Source organism: Staurois parvus, unplaced genomic scaffold, assembly GCF_062004578.1.
Source record: "Staurois parvus isolate SC_StPar_1 unplaced genomic scaffold, SC_StPar_1.0 ptg000436l, whole genome shotgun sequence".
In the NCBI taxonomy this organism is placed as follows: domain Eukaryota; kingdom Metazoa; phylum Chordata; class Amphibia; order Anura; family Ranidae; genus Staurois; species Staurois parvus.
The window spans coordinates 739,388-764,178 of record NW_028318232.1 but is presented as its reverse complement, the minus strand read 5'-3'; the positions used below and the strand labels follow the sequence as shown (position 1 = coordinate 764,178).

General features: G+C 43.8%; 1 protein-coding gene across 2 annotated transcripts in view; it reads right to left on the bottom strand.

Moving 5' to 3' along the window:
- Positions 1–24,791, bottom strand: part of GUCY2C (guanylate cyclase 2C) — an 879,595-nt gene that overhangs the window by 270,825 nt on the left and 583,979 nt on the right. For both annotated transcript variants that reach the window (XM_089687691.1, XM_089687690.1), the window contains one exon: positions 9,319–9,407. In XM_089687691.1, coding sequence (XP_089543817.1) covers positions 9,319–9,407 — 89 coding nt within the window. The remainder of the gene's footprint in view (positions 1–9,318; positions 9,408–24,791) is intronic.

The window sequence follows — 24,791 nt, the reverse complement described above, 5'->3', positions numbered from 1 at the left end:
GTGGGCAGTATGTACAGGAGAGGAGTGTGGAGGTTATGACAGTGGCAGTAAGTACAGGAGAGGAGTGTGGAGGGTATTACAGTGGGCAGTATGTACAGAAGAGGAGTTTGGAGGGTATGACAGTGTGCAGAAGGTACAGGAGAGGAGTGTGGAGGATTTGACAGTAGGCAGTATGTACAGGAGAGGAGATGTTATAACAGTGAGCAGTATGTACAAGAGAGGAGTGTGGAGGTTATGACAGTGGCAGTAGGTACAGGAGAAGAGTGCAGAGCATATGGCAATGGACAGAAGGTACAGGAGAGGAGTGTGGAGGGTATGACATAAGGCGACATGTACAGGAGAGCCGTGTGGCGGGTATGACGGGGGGCAGTATGTACAGGAAAGAAGTGTGGAGGGTATGGCGGTGGGCAGTATGTACAGGAGAGGAGTGTGGAGGGTATGATAGTGGGCAGTATGTAGAGGAGAGGAGTGTGGAGGATATAACAGTGAGCAGTATGTACAGGAGAGGAGTGTGGAGTGTATGGCAGTGGGTAGAAGGTACAGGAGGGGAGTGTGGAGGGTAGGACAGTGATCAGTAGGTACAGGAGAGGAGTGTGGAGGGTATGACAGTGGGTAGTATGTACAGGAGAGGAGTGTGGAAGATATGGCAGTGAGAAGAAGGTACAGGAGAGGTGTGTGGATGGTATGATAGTGATCAGTATCTACAGGAGAGGTGTGTAGAGGGTATGACAGTGATCAGTATGTACAGGCAGTATGAACAGGAGAGGAGTGTGAAAGGTATGACGGTGGGAAGTATGTACAGAAGAGGAATGTAGAGGGTATGATAGTGGGCAGTATGTACAGGTGGGTATGTGTAGGAGAGCAGTGTGGAAGGTATGATAGTGATCAGTATGTACAGAAGAGGAGTGTGTAGGTTATGACAGTGGGCAGTATGTACAGAAGAAGAGTGTGGAGGGTATGACAGTGGGTAGTATGTACAGGAGAGGAATGTGGAAGATATGGCAGTGGGAAGAAGGTACAGGAGAGGAGTGTGGAGGGTATGACAGTGATCAGTATGTACCGGAGAGGAGTGTGTAGGTTATGACAGTGGGCAGTATGTATAGGAGAGGGGTGTGGAGGGTATGGCAGTATGCAGTATGTACAGGAAAGGAGTGTGGAGGGTATGGCAGTGGGCAGAAGGTACAGTAGGGGAATGTGGAGAGTATGACAGCAAGGAGTATGTACAAGAGAGGGGTGTGGAGGGTATGACAGTGATCAGTATGTTCCAGAGAGGAGTGTGTAGGTTATAACAGTGGGCAGTATGTACAAGAGAGGAGTGTAGAGGGTATGACAGTGGGCAGTATGTACAGGAGAGGAGTGTGGAGATTATGACAGTGATCAGTATGTACAGAAGAGAAGTGTGTAGGTTATGACAGTGGGCAGTATGTACAGGAGAGGAGTGTGGAGGTTATGACAGTGGCAGTAAGTACAGGAGAGGAGTGTGGAGGGTATTACAGTGGGCAGTATGTACAGAAGAGGAGTTTGGAGGGTATGACAGTGTGCAGAAGGTACAGGAGAGGAGTGTGGAGGATTTGACAGTAGGCAGTATGTACAGGAGAGGAGATGTTATAACAGTGAGCAGTATGTACAAGAGAGGAGTGTGGAGGTTATGACAGTGGCAGTAGGTACAGGAGAAGAGTGCAGAGCATATGGCAATGGACAGAAGGTACAGGAGAGGAGTGTGGAGGGTATGACATAAGGCGACATGTACAGGAGAGCCGTGTGGCGGGTATGACGGGGGGCAGTATGTACAGGAAAGAAGTGTGGAGGGTATGGCGGTGGGCAGTATGTACAGGAGAGGAGTGTGGAGGGTATGATAGTGGGCAGTATGTAGAGGAGAGGAGTGTGGAGGATATAACAGTGAGCAGTATGTACAGGAGAGGAGTGTGGAGTGTATGGCAGTGGGTAGAAGGTACAGGAGGGGAGTGTGGAGGGTAGGACAGTGATCAGTAGGTACAGGAGAGGAGTGTGGAGGGTATGTCAGTGATCAGTACGTACAGGAGAGGAGTGTGGAGGGTATGATAGTGGCAGTAGGTACAGAAGAGTGTAGAGGGTATGACAGTGGGCAGTATGTACAGGAGGAAAGTGTGGAGGGTATGAAAGCAAGCCATATGTGTGAGGAAGCCGTGTGGAGGATGCTGGGCAATAAATGCAGGAACATTGAGGAATGTGTAGTTCATATGGACAGAAGAGGAGTGTGGAGTGTATGGCAGTGGGTAGAAGGTACAGGAGGGGAGTGTGGAGGGTAGGACAGTGATCAGTAGGTACAGGAGAGGAGTGTAGAGGGTATGACATTGGGCAGTATGTACAGGAGAGGAGTTTGGAGGATATGACAGCGAGCAGTATGTATAGGAGAGTAATATGCAGGGTATGGTGTTATGTGCAGGCAAGGAAGGCAAAGAGTATGCTGGTGGGTATTTAGTGCAGGAGTGGAAGGAATGATGGCAGGCTGTGCAGGAGATGAATGTGGAATGTATGACAGTGTATCATGTGCAGGAGAGCAGTACAGAAAACGAATGCAACCATTACATGACTTATTGTTGATGGCACACCATACATCTGGAAATGCATGCGCCAAACTACATGGTGCTGCAGCAAGCTGTGGTTTGGTGTGGCACGTTTTTGGAAAAGATTCAGTGGCTTCTTGTCTGTGTTGCTCACTAATAGGGCAGCTCGTTGTAATGAATGGGCTGCCCTACACAAGACGCATGAAAAACATGCTTGCGCTTGGTTGCACCTGTATGTGTGAGCCAAGCCTAACTGTGAGCAGTTACAAAATAATTCTCAATAAACACACATTGTGTTCTAAATAATCAACGCTCATACAATTGTGCTCCCATGCAAACAGCTTAGCTCTATTTAACTGAGGGTTGTTTTTCTGTATTTACTCACAGATAGTAAGTTTATGTGCTAAGCTTACAATTTTCATTCTACATTTGGATAACACATAGTTATAAATAACACATGGCCATGAATTAACTTCACAATATCTGGACGTACAGAGTGCTTGGGATGCCTATATAGACACAATGGGTTGATTTACTAAAGGCAAACAGACTGTGCACTTTGCAAAGTGCAGTTGCATTCTGCAAGTGCAATTGCTCCAGAGCTCAGTAAACGAGGTAAAGCTTCACTTTGCAAAGAATACCCAATCTTGTGCAAGGAAATAAAAAAAAACAGCATTTTTGCTTGTACATGATTGGATGATGGAAGTCAGCAGACCTGCTCATTTACTAAGCTCTGGAGCAATTGCACTTGCGGAGTGCAACTGCACTTTGCAAAGTGCACAGTGTATTTGCCTTTTAGTAAATCAACCCCAATGTGTTCCTGCATGAGAGGTGTTTGTAATTTGTGTCTGTGGGGGAGGAAGGGGGGGGGGGGGCTGCACACACTCACTTTCTCCTCCGACCCTCCCTGTCACCCTTCTCATGTCCTGTTAAGAAGTCCTCCTGTGTTCTGACCTGACAGACTGCCAGCTTACCTCCGCAGACTTTTAGAACATTGGCTCAGCTCACCACTTTGCAATCAGCAGAGGCCAGCAGTAACTCTGCTCTGAGCTCTTTCTGTATTGGTGATTGGCGCAAGCATGTAAGAGACTGCTTGGGGGAGACAGAAAAGAAATTCAGAGCTTCTAAGTAGATACACTGCCGACTGTATATATCTTTAGAAACAATGACAGTGCAGCTGCTTTCAAGCACCACTCAGCTTCTGGAACAAAGGCTGGGAAGGAGCTCTAGCAGGACACCTTACTAGAAATCGTGACTGTCCCAATTAATCCGTGACAGTTGGCAACTATGCATGTTCAGCATGTTATGTTCAACATAATATACATAAGGGTATACATGTCAAAGTTTTCCTATAGTAACAACTTGATAGTTGAAAAAAGATGTAGGCAAGGTAAGTGAAATTTACCACTGATGCCTTAAAGTGATTGTAAACCCTCACCTTGTAAAACAATCCATTGGCCCCTTTCACAAGGGCAGACACCAACCAAGCAGATCCTCCTGCTCAGCAGGGGATCTGTCCATGTATCCCCGCTGAGCAGGCAAATGACAGGTCTGTGTCTGATCTGCTTGTGCAGAGCAGACACGGACACAGCCCACTGTGCTCTATGAGGCGGTCATCTGATCTGCTAGATTGATAGAGAACGTATCCCCATCCATCTGTTTTTAGAGGATCGGATCTGTTGCAGGTGGGTGTGAACCCCCACATGTCCATTTACATCTGCCTCCCCATAGAGAACAATGGTCCGCCAGTGTGAAAGGGCCCATTTTGTTTTAAATAGAAATGAAAGGCAAAACATTTATACATAGATATGAAAAAACATTATAAACGCCTTTTTTTCCCTTTTTTAAAAGTGGTCACATATCCTCTGTTCTCAGCTGCAGCTCTCGGCAAGAAATGGGGGATGTGATACTGTAGCACACTGGACTTCCCAGTAAAAGGCTGTGCAGGGGTGTGTGTCAGGACATGTCTGATCATTGGAGGAGAGCAGGCTGAGTTCCAGCACATCTAGAGAACTGACCATGGTGTGTTCTCCTCATTTAAAGCGGAGTTCCACTCAAAAGGGGAAGTTCCGCTTTAATGCTTTGTCCCCTGCTCCCCATTCAGGATTGGCACCTTTGGGGAGCAGTTACCCGAATTTAACAGGTACCCACTAACACTTCCACTGTGGTCACCTAGGCAATCAGAAGCGCAAGTTGTCCTCCTCCCTCTCTCACTCCCCATAGTCTTCTGGGACTCGTGACAGGTCCCAGAAGACTACAGGGCCATTCACAAAGCGCAGCGCTTCTCACGCATGCGCAGTGGGCACCTGGCTGTGAAGCCGCAAGCTGTCACAACCGGGTGCCCACACTAAAAATGCCGGCGCCAGGGAGAGAAGACAGCCGGTGAAACCAGCGGTGGTGAGGACACCGCTGGACCGAGGAACAGGAAAGTGGCTGTATTTTAAAAGTCAGCAGCTACAGTTTTTGTAGCTGCTGATTTTTTTTTTGTCAGCTGGAACTCCGTTTTAAGTACAGCAGGTACATATCAGGAATATGAAATGTTGGCTTTAGATGTTGTTTACATTCCACATGGAGTATATAAGGTCAGGTTAGTTGGTCCTCTGGACTTATGGAATGATAATCAGAGGGTCATTAGCAACTATTCTGACTAAATGCCAGTGAGTGTGCTTAGGAGTTTGCTATTTTTGTTTAGTTGGGGTGAATAAAATATAATTAAACAATTCATGTGTTTTACAAACTTTATAAAATTTGTTACTTTTTGAAAGGAACCTTCTTTCCACTTCAAGCGTAACACAAAGGTCAAAGTATTTGAAAAGTAATATCAATTCATAATGATATCAGACCTCATACAGCAAACAATTATGATGCCTAGTTTTCAATGATAAAAAGTGACTGCAAAAACATTTTTGCCACTTTCATCAGCAGTCATGTGACAGTTTGGTCCCCTCTTCTCCCCCCACTGCAGAGGGCTGGGGGCGTGGCTAAAAAAATGCAATGTAGCTTCCTGTGGACATCCTAGAAGCTCTTTTTGCTCCATGGAGACATCTGAAACATCCCCAGCCTGTAAGCCTGGATAAAGGCATGAAAAACAGCCCTTTCCACTCTCTGCCTACAGCAGTCTGAACTTGCTACAGCAGAGTTGGACAGGGGGCATAGCAGTTTTAATTTGACTTCAAGTCCACAGGCATGTCATGTGTCTGCATAGCATCCTTTTGTGCTCAAGCCATATGCATGAATGTAAACTGACCACACTACAACATATTTGTTATGAGGCTTGGCATGATCAGTAACAAACAGGAAGAGTTTCTTTTATAAGGTGACTTGTGGATCTCCAGGTATTTAATAACTTTTAAACATCTCATAGACAATACAAAATTTGTAATGCACTTACAGTGGGGATCGAAAGTTTGGGCACCCCAGCTAAAAATTTGTATTAATGTGCATAAAGAAGCCAAGGAAAGATGGAAAAATCTCCAAAAGGCATCAAATTACAGATTAGACATTCTTATAATATGTCAACAAAAGTTAGATTTTATTTCCATCATTTACACTTTCAAAATAACAGAAAACAAAAAAATTGCGTCTGCAAAAGTTTGGGCACCCTGCAGAATTTATAGCATGCACTGCCCCCTTTGCAAAGCTGAGACCTGCCAGTGTCATGGATTGTTCTCAATCATCGTCTGGGAAGACCAGATGATGTCAATCACAAAGGTTTTAAATGCCCAGACTCATCTGACCTTGCCCCAACAATCAGCACCATGGGTTCTTCTAAGCAGTTGTCTAGAAAACTGAAACTGAAAATAGTTGACGCTCACAAAGCTGGAGAAGGCTATAAGAAGATAGCAAAGCGATTTCAGATGTCAATATCCTCTGTTCGGAATGTAATTAAGAAATGGCAGTCATCAGGAACAGTGGAAGTTAAAGCAAGATCTGGAAGACCAAGAAAAATATCAGACAGAACAGCTCGCAGGATTGTGAGAAAAACAATTCAAAACCCACGTTTGACTGCACGATCACTCCAGAAAGATCTGGCAGACACTGGAGTTGTGGTACACTATTCCACTATAAAGAGATACTTGTACAAATATGGTCTTCATGGAAGAGTCATCAGAAGAAAACCTCTTCTACGTTCTCACCACAAAAATCATCGTTTGAACTTTGCAAATGATCATATAGACAAGCCTGATGCATTTTGGAAACAAGTTCTGTGGACCGATGAGGTTGAAATTGAACTTTTTGGCCGGAATGAGCAAAGGTACGTTTGGAGAAGAAGGGGCACAGAATTTAATGAAAAGAACCTCTGTCCAACTGTTAAGCATGGGGTTGGATCAATCATGCTTTAGGGTTGTGTTGCAGCCAGTGGCACAGGGAACATCTCACGGGTAGAAGGAAAAATGGATTCAATAAAATTTCAGCAAATTTTGGATGGTAACTTGATGCCATCTGTGAAAAAGCTGAAGTTAAAGAGAGGGTGGCTTCTACAAATGGATAATGATCCTAAACACACCTCGAAATCCACGGGGGATTACATCAAGAGGCGTAAACTGAAGGTTTTGCCATGGCCTTCACAATCTCCTGACCTCAACATAATTGAAAATCTATGGATAGACCTTAAAAGAGCAGTGCGTGACAGACAGCCCAGAAATCTCAAAGAACTGGAAGACTTTTGCAAGGAAGAATGGGCAAAGATACCTCAAACAAGAATTGAAAGACTCTTGGCTGGCTACAAAAAGCGTTTACAAGCTGTGATACTTGCCAAAGGGGGCAGTACAAGATATTAACTCTGCAGGGTGCCCAAACTTTTGCAGACGCCATTATTTTGTTTTCTGTTATTTTGAAAGTGTAAATGATGGAAATAAAATCTAACTTTTGTTGACATATTATAAGAATGTCTAATCTGTAATTTGATGCCTTTTGGAGATTTTTCCATCTTTCCTTGGCTTCTTTATGCACATTAATACAAATTTTTAGCTGGGGTGCCCAAACTTTCGATCCCCACTGTAGATAGGGGCAAAGCAAAGTAGCCCCCAACTTTTATATTTAAGGATAACATACACTTTGCCTTACTGTATGTAAGAATAGTGGCCATAGAGATGATATTTACAGCCTTTTGAGCTATTAATCCCAGGGATGCCCATCACCCCAAACATAGCCCATTCTGGTGTTAATGATAGATACTTTGCCAAATAAGTAAGCAAGTATTGGATTATTGACTGCCAGAATCTTTTATTCTTAGCATATCCTCAAAAGTCATGAAAGAGGTCCACACATTGGATAGAAAGTGGACCAAATTAGTCCCAATATAGGTGTCCCTTTATGACACAGAGAATAGCTGCGATTCAGAGGATCGCAGCTATTCTCTGGTCATTCACAGTTTATGCAACTCAGGAGATCAGTGGAGAACATGTTCAGCCCTTCACTGGAGATCTGTGTTCTCTCTCCAGATTCTCCAGCCCAGAGCTGGAGAATCGGAGGAACCAAAAACTAAGCAGCGATAATTTACCTCTGCTTAGTAAACTGATCTTTTACTGTAATCTTGTGAGATTATAGTAAAAGCAGCCATTTTCCAGCGTTTGTAGACCGTTCTCCCTTTGTTCGGAGAACTGATCTACACCGCTTCATAAACGGCATTCACAGGAGAACTGTGTTCTCCGAGAATACCAGAGAACTGAGCAGAGATCATTTACCACTGGTTCATAAACGGACACCTAAATGTGAACCCATTTGTAAATATATGCGTTGTGATAGATTTGAAGTATTATTTCCATATAGGGGGTTGCACTAATAGTTCTTCACTACAGTGGCCTAATTAGTGTTTCTGTAGTTTGTCTTGGGAAAAAATATGTTGATTTGTTTATTCAGGTTTGTTATCATAATTTATGGGTTTCTTGTAATAAGCATTTACACTTGAAATAGTGTATTTTTCAGGGTTTGGTTCTGAAAATGTAAAATATCATATTGGGTATCATCATGTTGCAGAGAGTTAGGCATTTTTATACAGTATGTTTAGGAAACATAAGAAGCTTACAATGAATAAAAGGAGAACTTAGATGTCAGCCCAATCCAGACTTACAGTATAGTTCAGTTTTGAATAGATGCTAGTGGGTACTTCTTGGAAACTCTAGTCAAAAGATATCTGTACTTGCTTACGTGGCAGTCAATACAACAGAGTTTAAAGCTGATTTCTAGGTTTTAGTGAACTTTAAAGTTTGTTTGGACCAAGCTGGTCTAATTGAACTATTTACTTCACTAACAGATGTGAGAGCTGTAAAAGATGTATGTAGCCTTGGCTTCTCGTCCCACTCCTGGAACAAAATTGAGTTAGGTTGGGTGCAGTTCAGCCAGTCACAGGGAGCTTCATATCCTATGAATGAAAACAAAGCTATCTATAATTGGCTGAGGTGACGTTCATGACAACATCTGCCCACTTCTTCTCCTCAGCCAATTATGCATCTTAAGTTATTCAGAAATTGCAGTAGTATGATGGAGATTGCAGTTTTGGCAAAAAGGGAAGTCAGTTTTCATAGCTGAGAGAAATAGAGATATATTCACACAAGAATTCTAAAAATGTATAACAATCCAGTGAGCGATTCAACCTATTAGCATCTAGCCATAAGCATTGCCTTAGATCTTCTATATAAAAAAGTTAAATTAATTTTTACCTGAAAAATTAAAAGTAGTTTCTATGGCTTCACAGTCATAGGTTGATCATTTTTAAATATTTTTTTAAACTATAAAGCTAATTAAGAAATAAATGTAAATAGAAACTCACCTCAATTTTCCACTCCTCTGCTGAATCTAAATTAAGGTCGGGTCGAAAGGCACAGTCTCCTTTAAAGTTCTGCACTCTTGCAAGTTTTTCTAAGTTCCGAATAATAAAAACATGGCAATATGATTAAAATCACTATTATTTTCTTATTTTATAAAAATGTTTTGTCTTGGAAAATACACCTTCCCTGTTGCATGTATATTTAACCACTTGCCCTCCTGAGGATTTACCCCCCTTCCTGACTGGGCCTCTTTTTGCTATTCAGCACTGTGTTACTTTAACTGACAATTGCACAGGCATGCAATACTGCAACAAAAATTAAATATACGTTCTTTTGTTCATACAAATAGAGGTTTTTTTTGGTGGTATTTGATCACCTGCTTTTCACTTTTCACGCCATAAACAAAGACTGAAACTTATGAAAATTTTTTTTCTTTTTTTTACTTTCGGCTATAAAAAAAATATGTAGTAAACTCAAAGTTAGTCATAAATTTAGGACAAAATGTATTCTGCTACATATTCTTGGTTAAAAAAAAATCCCAATAAGTGCATTTTGATTGCTTTATGTGAAGTTATAGCATCTACAAACTATGGTATGGATATGGCAATTTACACCATTTTTTGCTATACAGCACTGCACTAATTTAACTGACAATTGTGCGGTCATGCAATAGTGTACATAAATTAAATGTATGTACTTCTTTCACACAAATAGAGCTTTCTTTTGGTGGTATTTGATCACCTCTGTTTTTTTTTTTTGAGCTATAAAAAAAAAAGCCCAAACAATTTGAAAAAAAAACAAACAATATTTGCTCATTTCTGTCATAAAAAATATTAAAAAAACTAAAATTTCATCATAAATTTAGGCCAAAATGTATTTTGCTACATGTCATTGGTAAAAAAAAAAATCCCAATGATTGCATATTAATTGGTTTGTGTGAAAGTTATAGCATGTACAAACTATGGTATAGATAATGGAATTTTCACAGCTTTTGCTTTCTGACTGCCTATCACATTTCTTGAGGTGCTAAAATACCAGGACAGTACAAACACCCCAAAATGACCACGTCTTGGAAAGTAGACACCCTAAGCAATCTGTTGAGAGGCATTTTGAGTCCATGGAAGATTTATTTTTTTCCACAAGTTTTTGTAAAATGACAAAACATATTTTTGTCACTTAAATGATATATTGCTCACACAAGCCATGGGTATATGTGGAATTACACCCCAAAATACATTCTTCTACTTCTACCGAGTATGGGGATACCACATGTCAGACTTTTTGGGAGCCTAGCCACATGCAGGAGCCTGAAATCCAATGACCATTTTGAAAGACTGAAGGTGCGTAACTTCCTTATTTCACTTCCTCACTTCCTCAGGTGCTATCCTGGTATTTCAGGCCCTGAAATACCAGGATAGCACCAACCCCCCCAACTGACCCCTTTTTGGAAAGTAGACACTCCAAGGAATTTAAAATAGTGAGTATTTTGCAGATCTTATTTTTTCTCACAAGTTTTTGAAATATAAAAAAAGAAAAGAAAAAACATGTTTTTGTTTTTCTTTCTTCATTTTCCAAAAACTTGTGGCAACAAACAAGATCTGCAAAATCAATATAAAAAGAATAGCACTATCCTCTCTCAAAACAGACTCCCCATCAAGTTACCACCACAATCCTTCCCCTGAAGTACAAAAATTCATCAAAGTATAGTAAACTTGATTACCATCTAATCACAATATAGTGTAAACATAATAGCAAACCCCAAAAATTAAATAATCATCCCAAAAGAAATATATATAAAAAAAAAAAAAAAAAAAAAAGGCACAATTCAAACACCCAAAAAAGATGTCCAAAAAGGAGTCCCAAATTTTCCAAATCTTTATCTGTGATATCTTAATTCTTCATATCTTCCAACATTCTTAGTGATATACTTCAAACCCGATCTTCATATACCTCAAGAAAAAAGAGCTCAACATGTGTGATATCTTCAAAAAAGGTTATCTAAACAACCGTGCCACACGTGTATCATGCACATAGAGAATAAATGTGCCACCATAACCGTGAAAAAGAAGATAACCTTCAGCCTTAGGAGTCAATCCACTGCATACCACCAACGGGAGTTCATAGTTACCCTCAAAATGATATCAAGGGTCTGAATATTTCCTTCCACTTTATAGGTATTCTTTCAGCCTTTCCAGCCACTTCCCACAGACCTCAATAACAGACCATGGATCAGTATATATCAAAAAACTTATAGCACTTTATAACAGGGATCCCTGTTGATAAAGTCCGGATGTGACGAAACGCGTCCGGGGCACGTGACGTGGTGACGTAGGTACGCTCTTCCGGAAGTGCGGCGACGGCCATCTTTGATCCTGGTGCATGTGGATGTGTGTATTGCAATCCTCATGGGGTTTTGAGGAACTGGGAACCCACGGCAATCGCTCCTCCTGCGGAGGTGATATAGTGTGGCAATCTGTACACTTGCTATGAGAGGAAGGATTGTGAACATACCGTTTGTGAAGCTGATGTCATCTTACTTGAATGTAAGTTACTACAATAAAGTGCTATAAGTTTTTTGATATATACTGATCCATGGTCTGTTATTGAGGTCTGTGGGAAGTGGCTGGAAAGGCTGAAAGAATACCTATAAAGTGGAAGGAAATATTCAGACCCTTGATATCATTTTGAGGGTAACTATGAACTCCCGTTGGTGGTATGCAGTGGATTGACTCCTAAGGCTGAAGGTTATCTTCTTTTTCACGGTTATGGTGGCACATTTATTCTCTATGTGCATGATACACGTGTGGCACGGTTGTTTAGATAACCTTTTTTTGAAGATATCACACATGTTGAGCTCTTTTTTCTTGAGGTATATGAAGATCGGGTTTGAAGTATATCACTAAGAATGTTGGAAGATATGAAGAATTAAGATATCACAGATAAAGATTTGGAAAATTTGGGACTCCTTTTTGGACATCTTTTTTGGGTGTTTGAATTGTGCCTTTTTTTTTTTTTTTTTTTTTTTTTATATATATTTCTTTTGGGATGATTATTTAATTTTTGGGGTTTGCTATTATGTTTACACTATATTGTGATTAGATGGTAATCAAGTTTACTATACTTTGATGAAGATCTGCAAAATACTCACCATACTATCCTGGCATTTCAGGGCCTCCGAAACTGTGATAGATAGTCTGGAAGCGTAATGAGAAAATAAAGCCCCTTAAAAGCCTGAAGGTGCTTATTGGATTTTGGGGTCCTGTACTTGGCTGGACTGCCAAAATGTCTCTCACATGTAGTACCCCCATACTCGGGAGAAGTAGCAGAATGTATTTTGGGGAGTAATTCCACATATACCCATGGCATGTGTGAGCAATAAATCATTTAATTGACAAAAAAAAATATTTTTTTTTCACAAAATTGTAATTTTCCAAAAACTTGCAGTAAAAAATTTAATTCATCTATTGACTTAACATGCCTCTCAGCAAATATTTTGGGGTGTCTACTTTCCAAAAAGGAGTAATTTTGGGGGGTGGAGGCATTTTATGGCCAGCAATAGAGGTTTATGCCACACTTCACTCACTCTTCTAACCACCTGAAGACCAAGCCTTTTCTGACACTTTTTGTTCACATGAAAAAAATCAGTATTTTTTGCTAGGAAATTACTTTGAACCCCCAAACATTATATATTTTTTTAAAGCAGACACCCTAGTGAATAAAATGGTGGGTGCTGCAATTTTTTTTATGTCACATAGTATTCACACAGCAATTTTTCAAACACAATTTTTTTTTTAAATGCACTTTTTTTACTTTTTAATGCATAAAAACACAGTATATTGGCCAATTATTTGGTAGAGTATAAAAGATGATGTTATGCCAAGTAAATAAATACCAAATATTACAAGCTTCAAAACTGCACATGCCCCGTGCAATGGCGACAAACTGCATACATTTTAATATCCATAGGCAACGCTTTAAAAGCCTTTACAAGCTACCATTTTATATTTACAGAGGAGGTCTATTGCTAGAATTTCTGCCATTGATCTGGCATTCACGGTGTATATGCTATGTTTTTTTTTCTGAAGAAATTCCTGCCAGAAAAAGTGTGTGGTTTGCTCACCATTAGAATATACCCACTTCTAATTGTGGGCACACATTAAGTGTTCCAACAAATATTATAAAATATATATGTCAAAGCATAGGGACCATCCACCCACTGGCCACCCCAGGCCCCCATGCTTTGACATATATATTTTATAATATTTGTTGGCACATTTCATGTGTGCCCACCATTACAAGTGGGTGGATGCAAGGAGGTATATTCTAATGGTGGTATATTCAAATTCACCATTAGAATATACCTCCCTGCATCCACCCACTTCTAATGGTGGGCACACATGAAATGTGCCAACAAATATTATAAAATATATATACCGAAGCATAGGGGCCATCCACCCACTGGCCACCCCAGGCCCCCATGCTTCAGCATACTGTATATGCTCTCTTTTTTTTTTAACTGTGGATGAAAAATCTCATCCAATAGCACTGCACACACCTACTTATGTATATTCTGAGAGCAAGCCTCTGTTGCTGTCAGAATAACCAAGTCGGTGCTGCTGCTGAATGGTGTTCATGCAAAGCAAACAATGGTTAACAATAAAACAAAGTAACAATAGAACATTAACTCAATAAAAAGCGGGTGTCACGTCTTATTCAGTGTTTGCTACAGACACAACATCTTCTTTGGGGTGACCTTTGGGTTGAGGTACCAGAGAGGACATCCGGAAAATGCCTCTCATGCAGCCGGCTAACTGCATTTGGATTGGGCCACAGCACCTTCTGGATACAAAAGAGCGATGATGATCTCTTCCTGAAATTTTAGGAAGGATCAGCTTGCTCCAGTTGCTTTGTAAATTACAAAAGCGTTATATATAGCCAATTAGTTTATTTGGGCTGTCGCGTCTGCGTGAATGGAAGACAGGATGAAAACATCCCGTTTGTCCTTCCACTTCACTGCGATATGTATAGCAAGTGAGTTTGTAGGTGTTTTTTGTTCATCAAGCAGTCTTTCTCCTCCTTTCTATGTCGGGTATTTCCAAGCCGTTGGGGGAAGCCCCGAAAATTAGGTCGCACGGTGCCACATGAGCCAATTCCAAGATCTACAGATGTCTAAATTGTGGCATGCTTGTATAGAGATTGTCCACATATAAGTGGTACCCCTTATGGAACAAAGACAACACCAAGTCCCAAACTATCTTGCCACTGCTCCCCATGTAGTCTGGGTAGTTGAGGGGCTCTACTTCGCTGTCTCTTCCTTCACAAACCCTAAATTTGTATGTATAGCCTGTGGCCCTCTTACAGAGCTTATACAATTTGACCACATGTCTGGCACACTTACTGGGGATGTACTGTTTGAATGCAAGGCGGCCAGTAAAGTGAATGAGGGACTCATTCACGCAGATGTTTTGCTGAGGTGTATACACATCTGCAAATTTCTCAGTGAGGTGGTTTATGAGGGGTTGAATTTTGTAGAGCCTGTCATGTTCAGGGTCACCCCAAGGATGACAGAGTGTTATCACTGAAATGCATGAAACGCATTATCATCTCATATCTATGCCTGGCCATGGCAGCAGAGAACACGGGCATATGATGAATCGGGTCTGTGGACCACAACCCATTCTTTTTTGTATTTCCCATGTTGAGGGTTAGGCCCAAAAAAGTTTTAAATTCGGAAACCGTAATAGCTTTCCAAGCAAATGGTCTGGCAAGGTTTGAATTTGGGTTTGCGGCGATATATTGTAGAGCATATAAATTGCTTTGGCCCACAATCAAATTGTACAAATATTCTGTGAAAAACAGCTCCAAAAAATCAAGGGGAGTATTTAAAATTTGCTGTTTACACCTGAATTCTGGGTTGGGCAGTGAATGGAGGAAGTACGGGTGCTGCAGAATCTGTAGGCTGCCAATCAGGATTTGCAAGTACGTCCGGAAGGACACTAGGGGCTCTACTGGCCTGTGTGCAAATTCTTGGGACACTACTCACTCACCACCGCTCCAGCTTGTACTGCACTTATGGAACTCGCCACGTCACCAAGTGATACTGTAGTGCTGATATAAAAAAGACCAGGATATACTAAGCCGCTGGTGCTCGCCAGTTCACCAAAAGGTAGTGCGGCACTAGTACTGGCACTCTGGTGCATATGAGACAAGTCATGTGATCCTAGCACTTCAGCTTCATGAGGTTGGGTATACCTGATCTTAACAGGGACCTCTTCTCCATCGTCTGAGCTACCTGTCAGGGTGCCGCTGCTGTCTACAGGTTTGCATTCTGAAACGATCTTGTGGCCATTTTTTAAAAAACACTTTATTTATATCAAGTTAGCGTTGGAGACTGCGCTGGACTGACTCAGTCACTGGTCGTGGGTGGGTGCTTAAAAAGGGTGAGTAGGAAGGGTTCACTTCCAATGATTTGTTGCAAAATTGAAAGAAAGTGAAGGATAGCCCTTTTGGGGCCTGGGCTGCTACCTATGGGTACAGCCTTTTGGCCATTTCTGCATCTGAACTAAGAAGAGTAGGTAGAAAGTAGCTCCTGGCGTACAGTAAATAAAAGTTGGAATGTGAGTTTGTAGGTGTTTTTTGAAAAACGCAACAAGCTTAGCAAGCTATTGCATTTCAGAGGAACAAAGACTCCCCCTTCTTCAGGGCTATTAGACAAAAACAGAGGTGTACAAAAATTATATAGAAATATATAGAAATGGAAAAAGGCAACTAAAAGCGTTATTTGGGTATCATTTCAAGATAGCTTAAAAGAAATCTTATAAAATTCTTTTACAAATTGTATGAATAGAAAACATATAAATAATTTATACACATACACACATATACACATATACAGTGCTCAGCATAAATGAGTACATCTCTTTTGAAAAGTAAGATCTTAATCAATATCTCAATGAAAACAAGAACAATTTCCAAATTTTGACAAAATTAAAAAGATTAATAATATAACTTAGATTACAAAATCTTCAGTTTTACTCAAATTAGCTGATGCAAAAACTAATACACCCCACAATAAAAACTACTACATTTAGTATTTTGTATGACCTCCATGATTTGTAAGGACAGCACCATATGTTTTAGGTTTGGAATTAATAAATTGCCAACATTTCGACTATCTTTTTCCATTCTTCAAGAACAACCTCTTTTAGAGTCTGGATGCTAGATGGAGAGTGATGCTCTCTTCCGAATTCCCCATAGTGTTCAATTGAATTCAGATCAGGAGACATACTTGGCCATTGAATCACTTTCACCCTGTTCTTCTTCAGAAATGCAATCCTTGGATGTGTGTTTTGGATCATTGTCATGTTGGAAAAGTACACAACGACCAAGGGCATGGAGAGATGGTAGCAACTCTTTCCATATAAAGCAGTACATCTGTGAATTCATGATACCATCAATGAAATGCAGCTCCCTGATACCAGCAGCACTCATGCAGCCCCAAAGAAGGACACTGCCACCACGTTTCACTGTGGGCACCATGCATTTTTCTTTGCACTCCTCACCTTTGAGATGTCATACAGTTTTGAAGCCATCATTTCCAAAATCATTTATCTTGGTCTCATCACTCCAGAGTACAGAGTTCCAGTAGTCTTTTTCTTTTTCAGCATTGGCCCTGGCAAATTCTAGGTGCGGAGGAAGGAGACCGGTGATGAGAAAGCTGATCAGGTGTTAGTAGCCACGCTATTTTGTGCAAGATAAGGGAGAGGGGTAAGTGGCTTCAGGAACAGGAGTAATGCTGGTGGGGGAGGGAGAAGAGAAGGAGGAGATATTGGTGGGACATTGAGCGGTGGTCATACATGCTGGTGGATTGAGAGTGCATGACCGTAAAGATAGTAATGTGGAGACATGGAAGGAGTGATACATTTGGAGTGTTTTTGCAAGGAAGAGTGGGCAAATATTGCCAAGTCAAGATGTGCCATGCTGATAGACTCATACCCAAAAAGACTGAGTGCTGTAATAAACTCAAAAGGTGCTTCAACAAAGTATTAGTTTAAGGGTATGCACACTTCTGCAACCACAATATTTTAGTTTTTTTATGTTTACTCCCCCCCCCTAAAAGATTTCAGTTTGTTTTTCAATTGAGTTGTACAGTTTATAAGTCACATTAAAGGTGGTAAAAGTTCTGAAATTATTTATCTTCATCTCTTTTATTTTACATCAAAGAAACCTGACATTTTAACAGGGATGTGTAGACTTTTCATATTCACTGTATAACACCAGGCATTAGAAATAAACACATGTATATATAAACGGAGCTGGGTAAAAGTAAGAATTATACAAATGGAAATGAAAATGAGAAAAAAAAATAAAAATAAAAAGAAATAAAAAACAAATGTATATTAAAAAATTCTAGTTAAATAAGAAATTAACAATAATGCTAAAAATGTTAATATAATAAAATAAATTAATTAAAATTAATCAAAATACAAAGACAACAATACATATTTACATTTTAAATTACAATAACAAAAAAAAAGTTTGAAAAAATAACAACCAAATCACTCAATAAATGAATAATAAATAATTAAATAAAAGTATAACTGGAGATAAGAAGAAAAACAAAGCAAAATGTAAATACCTAGTGGAAATGATGAGAAAAGAAGTACACTGTAGATGGCTGGTGGACAAGGGAAATGGATGAATATGGCAGTTTCACCGAACATTTTTTTTGTTTTTAACATGATTCTATGGTTTATTTTAGTCTGCGTGGAGTAAGTGTGTTAAGCTGGTGTATCCAGTAGGATTTCCTTTGACACAGTCTGGTGTATCTGTTATAGCTGATGGATTCTGGGATGTGCTCAATGATTATGGCAATTAATAAGTCTTGGTTTCTATTGTGATACGTGGAAAAGTGAGAGGGAGATGCTGTGTTCCAGGACTGCATTCTGGATGTTGAACCTATGTTTGTTGAATCTTTGGCAGAAGGTTTGAATGGTCCTTCTGACGTATTGCATATTGCATGGGCATGTTAGTAAGTACTATATGATGAACTGGAAGGAGCAGTTTTTGTGCGATGTGCCAAAAGTAGACATAATAGATACGGCAGTACACAGGGAAGGCCCAGTGTCACCTAGTAGGAGGAGCATATCCAAGATTGAGAGTGGTTTGCCAACTGGAAGGTTTTGTTCCCATTAGTTAGTATGGTGCAAGAGAGGCATCTGGAGTGGCTGCATCTATAGCACCCTGCATCATTTTTTGGCTTGGGGAGCTGTTGGATAGAGGATATTCTACTAGGGGCTAGGTGGTTTTTGATAGTTTTGGCTCTCCTGAAGATGAGTCTGAGTAGTGGGGGGTAAGATGGGTTCCCATTGATCTTCCTCAAAGGTGACTACTTATTTCTCCCAACTTTCCAAGACCTTCCAGTGGAAAGATAAGACCTTTTGTAGAAGATGAATTTTGAATGAGGTGGAAGATAGGGGTAAGGGATATACCCCAGTCCCATGAAGGACCCTGGGCTGCCACAGCATGTTCAAGCTGCATATAATAAAAAAAAACATGAATTTTGAGAGGTTAATACCTAGCCTGCGGCTTCAGAAAAAAAAAGCAGGACATCATCCGGAAAAATGTGGCATAGGTGTGTGATGCCCTGAGCCTGCCATCTAGGAGCATCCTGAAGTTTGGCCAGTTTCATAATGCCAAATAGGAGCAAAACTGGTAAAAGCCTGAATGCTTTCTAGTTGTTTAAATTTGTTCCAGATTGTATGCATCAACACATAAGTGGGATAGAGCTTATTGGGTTTGCAGAAACTGAGTGATTCCAGCCCACCTAGCAGATCCTGAGCTTTAGTGAAAATTAAGGCTATGGCAAAAGTGGAATCCTTACAGGAGGAAGGGTCTTTCGCATCATTCTGAACATCGGTGCTAAGGTGCTGTAGTTGAACGGCCAGGTAATAAAGCCATGGATTAGTCAATGCCACCACTGTCTTTGGGTCTCTGTAACTGATCCAATCTGATTCTGGGTGACCTGTCCCTCCAGAGTAAGTGTCAAGGTCCTACCTTTTCCCAGAGGTTATGTTACTCCATGTGCTGGCATCCATCTTGGATTTCTGCTGAGCATGATGGGAATCTTTTATGCCTTCAGGTCTCTGAGGTCCATCCCCCAGAGGGGTGTGGCTGAGTACATATAAGCCTGGGATCTGCACATGCTCTTTGCACTTGTGTCTTGTGTCTTTGTCTTGCTACAGCTCTGTGTATACGCTCGTGACTCTTCTGGTATTCTGACTCGGCTTGTGACTAAGACCATTCTCTGTGTTTCCCTTCGATCTGACCTTCCGTTGCTGAACCCGGCCCGTGACCTGTGATTCTCTGTCTACTGTTCTGTACTGTTTTGTCCCGTTGTTGTTGACCCGGCTTGCCTGACTATGCTATTGTCATTCTCACCAGCTACATGCCATTGGCGGCGGCCATTACCGCAGCCGGGGTGTCTCGGGGGCCGCGACCTGGTTCCTGGCTGCGTCAAGTCCATCCCCACCATCAGGGGCCCTGGTGAAGGGCAGCCTGGGACTTAGACTCCGCGCCCTGAGGGACTTTGGTCTGTTGGTGGTGGTTGTCGTCAGCCAGTGCGTTACCCTGCCACTAGGCCTACCTGTCCGTTCCACAGCCCTGCCCTGACATTACACAAGTGCCATGAATCCTGACGGTGCAGGTACGCCTTCACTTCCAATGTTGGTCGCCAGACTGGATCAACAGGATCTCCTGTTGGATCAGTTCGCTCAGGCATTGCAAACTCTGTTGGCACGCACCGCGCACCTTACTCCTGGAGTTATTAGGCCGGTTGTCACTCCGGTGGTCGCTCCCGCTGCTGTTCCGCTTGTTGCGCCTACCGCCGCGGCTGCTGCGGCACCAGCGGCGCCCAGAGGTATGACTGGTTCAGCCCCTCTTCCACAGCGCTTTGGGGGTGAGCCGAGTCAGTGTCGTGGGTTCCTCAACCAGGTGGGGATTTACTTTAAATTAATACCCCACGCTTTTCCGACTGAGAGGTCAGAGGTGGGTTTCCTAATATCGCTACTCTCAGACAAGGCCTTGGCCTGGGCGAATCCCTTATGGGAGAGGAATGACCCAGTGATTCACGAGTTTTCCGGTTTTGTCGATGCCTTCCGTAGGGTATTCGACGTACCGGCTCGCTCCGCCTCGGCTGCCAAGCTGCTCATGTCTATGCATCAGGGTTCACGGACCGTGGCCGAGTACGCCATAGAGTTTCGTACCCTGGCAGCAGAGGTGGGTTGGAACAATGAGGCTCTGGTGGCTGCGTTTTCTCAGGGTCTTTCTGATGCATTGAAGGACGAGATCGCAGCCAAGGAATTGCCTGTGGAGCTGGAAGCACTAATTTCCTTCCTGATCCTGATTGATACCAGGCTCAGGGAGAGGCCTTCACTCAAGGAACGCCTGCGGAGGCCTTCCAATCGACTGGCACCTGCGTTTTCTGTCCCACCCATTCCTCCCTCTCCTCCCACGCCTCCTGGGGATAGATTGTCTGGTGGTGAGCCCATGCAGCTGGGGTTTGCTCGCCTTTCCGAGGGAGAGCGGGCCGCTCGGCGTCGGGAGGGTCGCTGCCTGTACTGTGGTCTTGGTGGGCACTTTCGGCAGTCCTGTCCGGTCCGTCCGGGAAACGCTCGCACCTGAGATCCTGTCGGGGACAGATCTTGGGTGGAGTCTCCTCGTCCCCGGCGTTCCACAGAGATAAGCCACTGATCACCGTTGTCCTCTCTTGGGCGGAGGGCTCGGTGACGGCCCAGGCGTTGGTAGATTCTGGGGCCGGCGGGTTGTTTATGGACAGCTCGTTTGCTGCCCAGCACTCCATTCCCCTGCAGGCTCGAGTTACCCCATTGGTTCTCGAGGCGATAGATGGCAGGCCCCTGCAACCACCGCAGGTTACCCACGAGACTATGCCAGTTGAAGTAGCTATTGGGGCTGTTCACAGGGAGTTGGCCTGTTTCCAGGTGATTTCTTCTCCGCACTATTCGGTGGTTTTGGGGTATCCCTGGCTCCAGATGCACAATCCAAACTTCATCTGGCAAACTGCCGAGATTCTCTCGTGGTCTCCACAGTGTGGGGCCGGGTGCATCCGTGGGCCGGTTAAGGTGTTGTGTGCCTCCTCGGACTCTACGTTGCCCACTGATTATGGGGAGTACCAGGACGTGTTTGATAAGGTACGCGCTGGTGCCTTACCTGCTCATCGTCCTTACGACTGCGCCATATCCTTGCAACCCGGTGCCACTCCTCCACGTGGCAGGGTGTATCCTCTCTCGGTTGCGGAGAATAAGGCCATGGAGGAGTACGTTGCGGATGCACTTTCCCGGGGGCACATTCGTAAGTCTACTTCTCCAGCAGGAGCGGGCTTTTTCTTTGTAAAGAAGAAGGGTGGTGAATTGAGGCATTGATTATAGGGGTCTCAATCGAATCACCACTAAGAATGCATACCCGATTCCCTTGATTACTGAGTTGTTCGACCGCCTTAAGGGGGCAACAGTCTTTACCAAACTTGACCTTAGGGCGGCGTACAACCTCGTACGGATCAAACAGGGGGATGAGTGGAAGACCGCGTTTAACACCAGAACCGGTCACTACGAATACCTGGTGATGCCCTTCGGGTTGTGTAACGCGCCTGCAGTTTTTCAGGAATTCATAAATGATGTCCTTCGTGACTTGTTGCAGCAGTGCGTGGTAGTTTACTTGGATGACATCCTGGTTTACTCTGCCTCCATGGAGTCCCATATCCAGGATGTCAAGTAGGTGCTGCAACGATTACGTGAGAACGAACTTTTTTGTAAACTTGAAAAGTGCGAATTCCATCGATCCCAAGTTGCCTTTTTAGGCTACATCATTTCGGCGGAGTGATTCTCCATGGACCCTCAGAAGGTTTCGGCGGTTCTGCAGTGGCCACGTCCCAATGGTCTTCGGCCCATTCAGCGCTTTTTGGGTTTTGCCAACTACTATCGGATGTTCATCAGGAACTTCTCCACGCTGGCAAAACCTCTCTCAGACCTAACCAAGAAGGGCAGTAATCCTCACGAGTGGCCATCGGAGGCCATCGTAGCTTTTGAGGCTCTGAAATCCGCCTTCGCTTCGGCTCCGATACGGTCTCATCCCAATCCTGGATTGCCCTTCATCCTTGAGGTTGATGCATCCGAGACGGGAGTAGGCGCTCTCCTGTCTCAACGTCGGTCGACCGATGGACCCCTACTTCCTAGTGGGTTCTACTCCAGGAAGCTTTCCTCTGCAGAGTGCAACTACCAGATTGGAGATAGGGAGTTGTTGGCAATCATTCTGGCTCTCAAGGAATGGAGGCACCTGCTCGAGGGCTCCGCGGTTCCGGTCCTCATTCTTACCGATCATAAGAACCTGACTTATCTTTCGGAGGCCAAAAGATTGACACCCCGTCAGGCCAGATGGGCCTTGTTCTTGTCGCGGTTCAACTATGTGGTCTCCTATTTGCCTGGTTCCAAGAATGTCAGGGCTGATGCATTATCGCGGCAATACTCTGAGTTGTCCAGGGAGGACTCTGAGCCAACCTCGGTCATACCTCCGGATCAGATCCTGGCTGCCATTCGTACCAGTCTGACTTCTCCCCTTGGGGAGCAGATTTTGGCGGCTCAAACTGACGCTCCTCCCGAGAGACCGGAGGGTAGATGTTTTGTACCCGAGGGGTTACGCACCCGTCTGCTGCGTACCTACCATAACTCCAAAACTGCCGGGCATCCGGGGAGGAACCAGTTGTCTTGGGTCGTCTCTCGGTTGTTCTGGTGGCCAACTCTCCGTGCCGACATCGCCTCTTATGTAGCGGCATGTTCGATCTGTGCCCAGAATAAATCTCCACGGCATCTTCCAATGGGTCTTCTGCAACCCATTCCTAATGGGGAGCGTCCCTGGTCACACCTGGGCATGGACTTTATTGTAGACCTCCCTGTGTCCCGGGGTCATACGGTCATCCTCATGGTCGTCGATCGTTTTTCCAAAATGTGCCATTGTATTCCACTCAGGAAATTACCAACAGCTCAAGAACTGGCCACGGTCTTTTCCAGGGAGATTTTTCGTCTGCATGGGTTGCCCAAGGTGATTGTCTCGGACCGCGGGAGTCAGTTCGTGTCCAGATTCTGGCGTGCCTTCTGCTCCCAGTTGGGTATTAGTCTCTCCTTTTCTTCAGCCTACCACCCGCAGTCCAATGGGGCTGCGGAGCGTTCCAATCAGGCCTTAGAACAATTCCTTCGGTGTTATATCTCGGACCATCAGGACGATTGGGCCGATCTCCTGCCTTGGGCAGAGTTTGCCAGGAACTCAGCGGTCAACTCCTCCTCCGGGATGTCTCCCTTCATGGGTACCAACCCGCGGTATTACCTGAGAGGTTCTCACCACAGGACATTCCGGCTGTGGAGAACCATCTTGCTGCCCTGCGTTCTTCATGGGGGCAGATCCAGAGGGCTTTGAGGGACTCGGCTCAGCGTCAGAAGTTCCAGGCTGATCGCAGACGGTTGCCCGCTCCTTCATACCAGGTCGGCGATCGGGTGTGGTTGTCTACTCGTAACCTCAATCTTCGGGTGCCCACACCCAAACTAGCTCCCCGTTTTGTCGGTCCTTTTCGCATTCTCCGCAAGGTGAATCCGGTGGCCTATGCCCTTGCCCTTCCACCTGGGATGCGGATCTCCAATATCTTTCATGTATCACTGTTGAAAACTCTGATCTGCAATCGCTTCACTACCTCTCTGCCTCGGCCCCGTCCCATTCGGGTTGATGGTCATGAGGAGTATGAGGTGAGCCGGATCCTGGACTCTCGATTGGTGCGCGGCCGATTACAGTTCCTGGTTCATTGGCGCGGCTATGGTCCCGAGGAGCGTTCCTGGGTTCCTTCCGCGGATGTCCATGCTCCTGCCCTCCTCCGCGCGTTTCATACCCGCTTTCCTCAGAAACCTTTTGTTGAGCCGCGGAGGGGGAGGGGCCCTTGAGGAGGAGGTACTGTCAAGGTCCTACCTTTTCCCAGAGGTTATGTTACTCCATGTGCTGGCATCCATCTTGGATTTCTGCTGAGCATGATGGGAATCTTTTATGCCTTCAGGTCTCTGAGGTCCATCCCCCAGAGGGGTGTGGCTGAGTACATATAAGCCTGGGATCTGCACATGCTCTTTGCACTTGTGTCTTGTGTCTTTGTCTTGCTACAGCTCTGTGTATATGCTCGTGACTCTTCTGGTATTCTGACTCGGCTTGTGACTAAAACCATTCTCTGTGTTTCCCTTCGATCTGACCTTCCGTTGCTGAACCCGGCCCGTGACCTGTGATTCTCTGTCTACTGTTCTGTACTGTTTTGTCCCGTTGTTGTTGACCCGGCTTGCCTGACTACGCTATTGTCATTCTCACCAGCTACACGCCATTGGCGGCGGCCATTACCGCAGCCGGGGTGTCTCGGGGGCCGCGACCTGGTTCC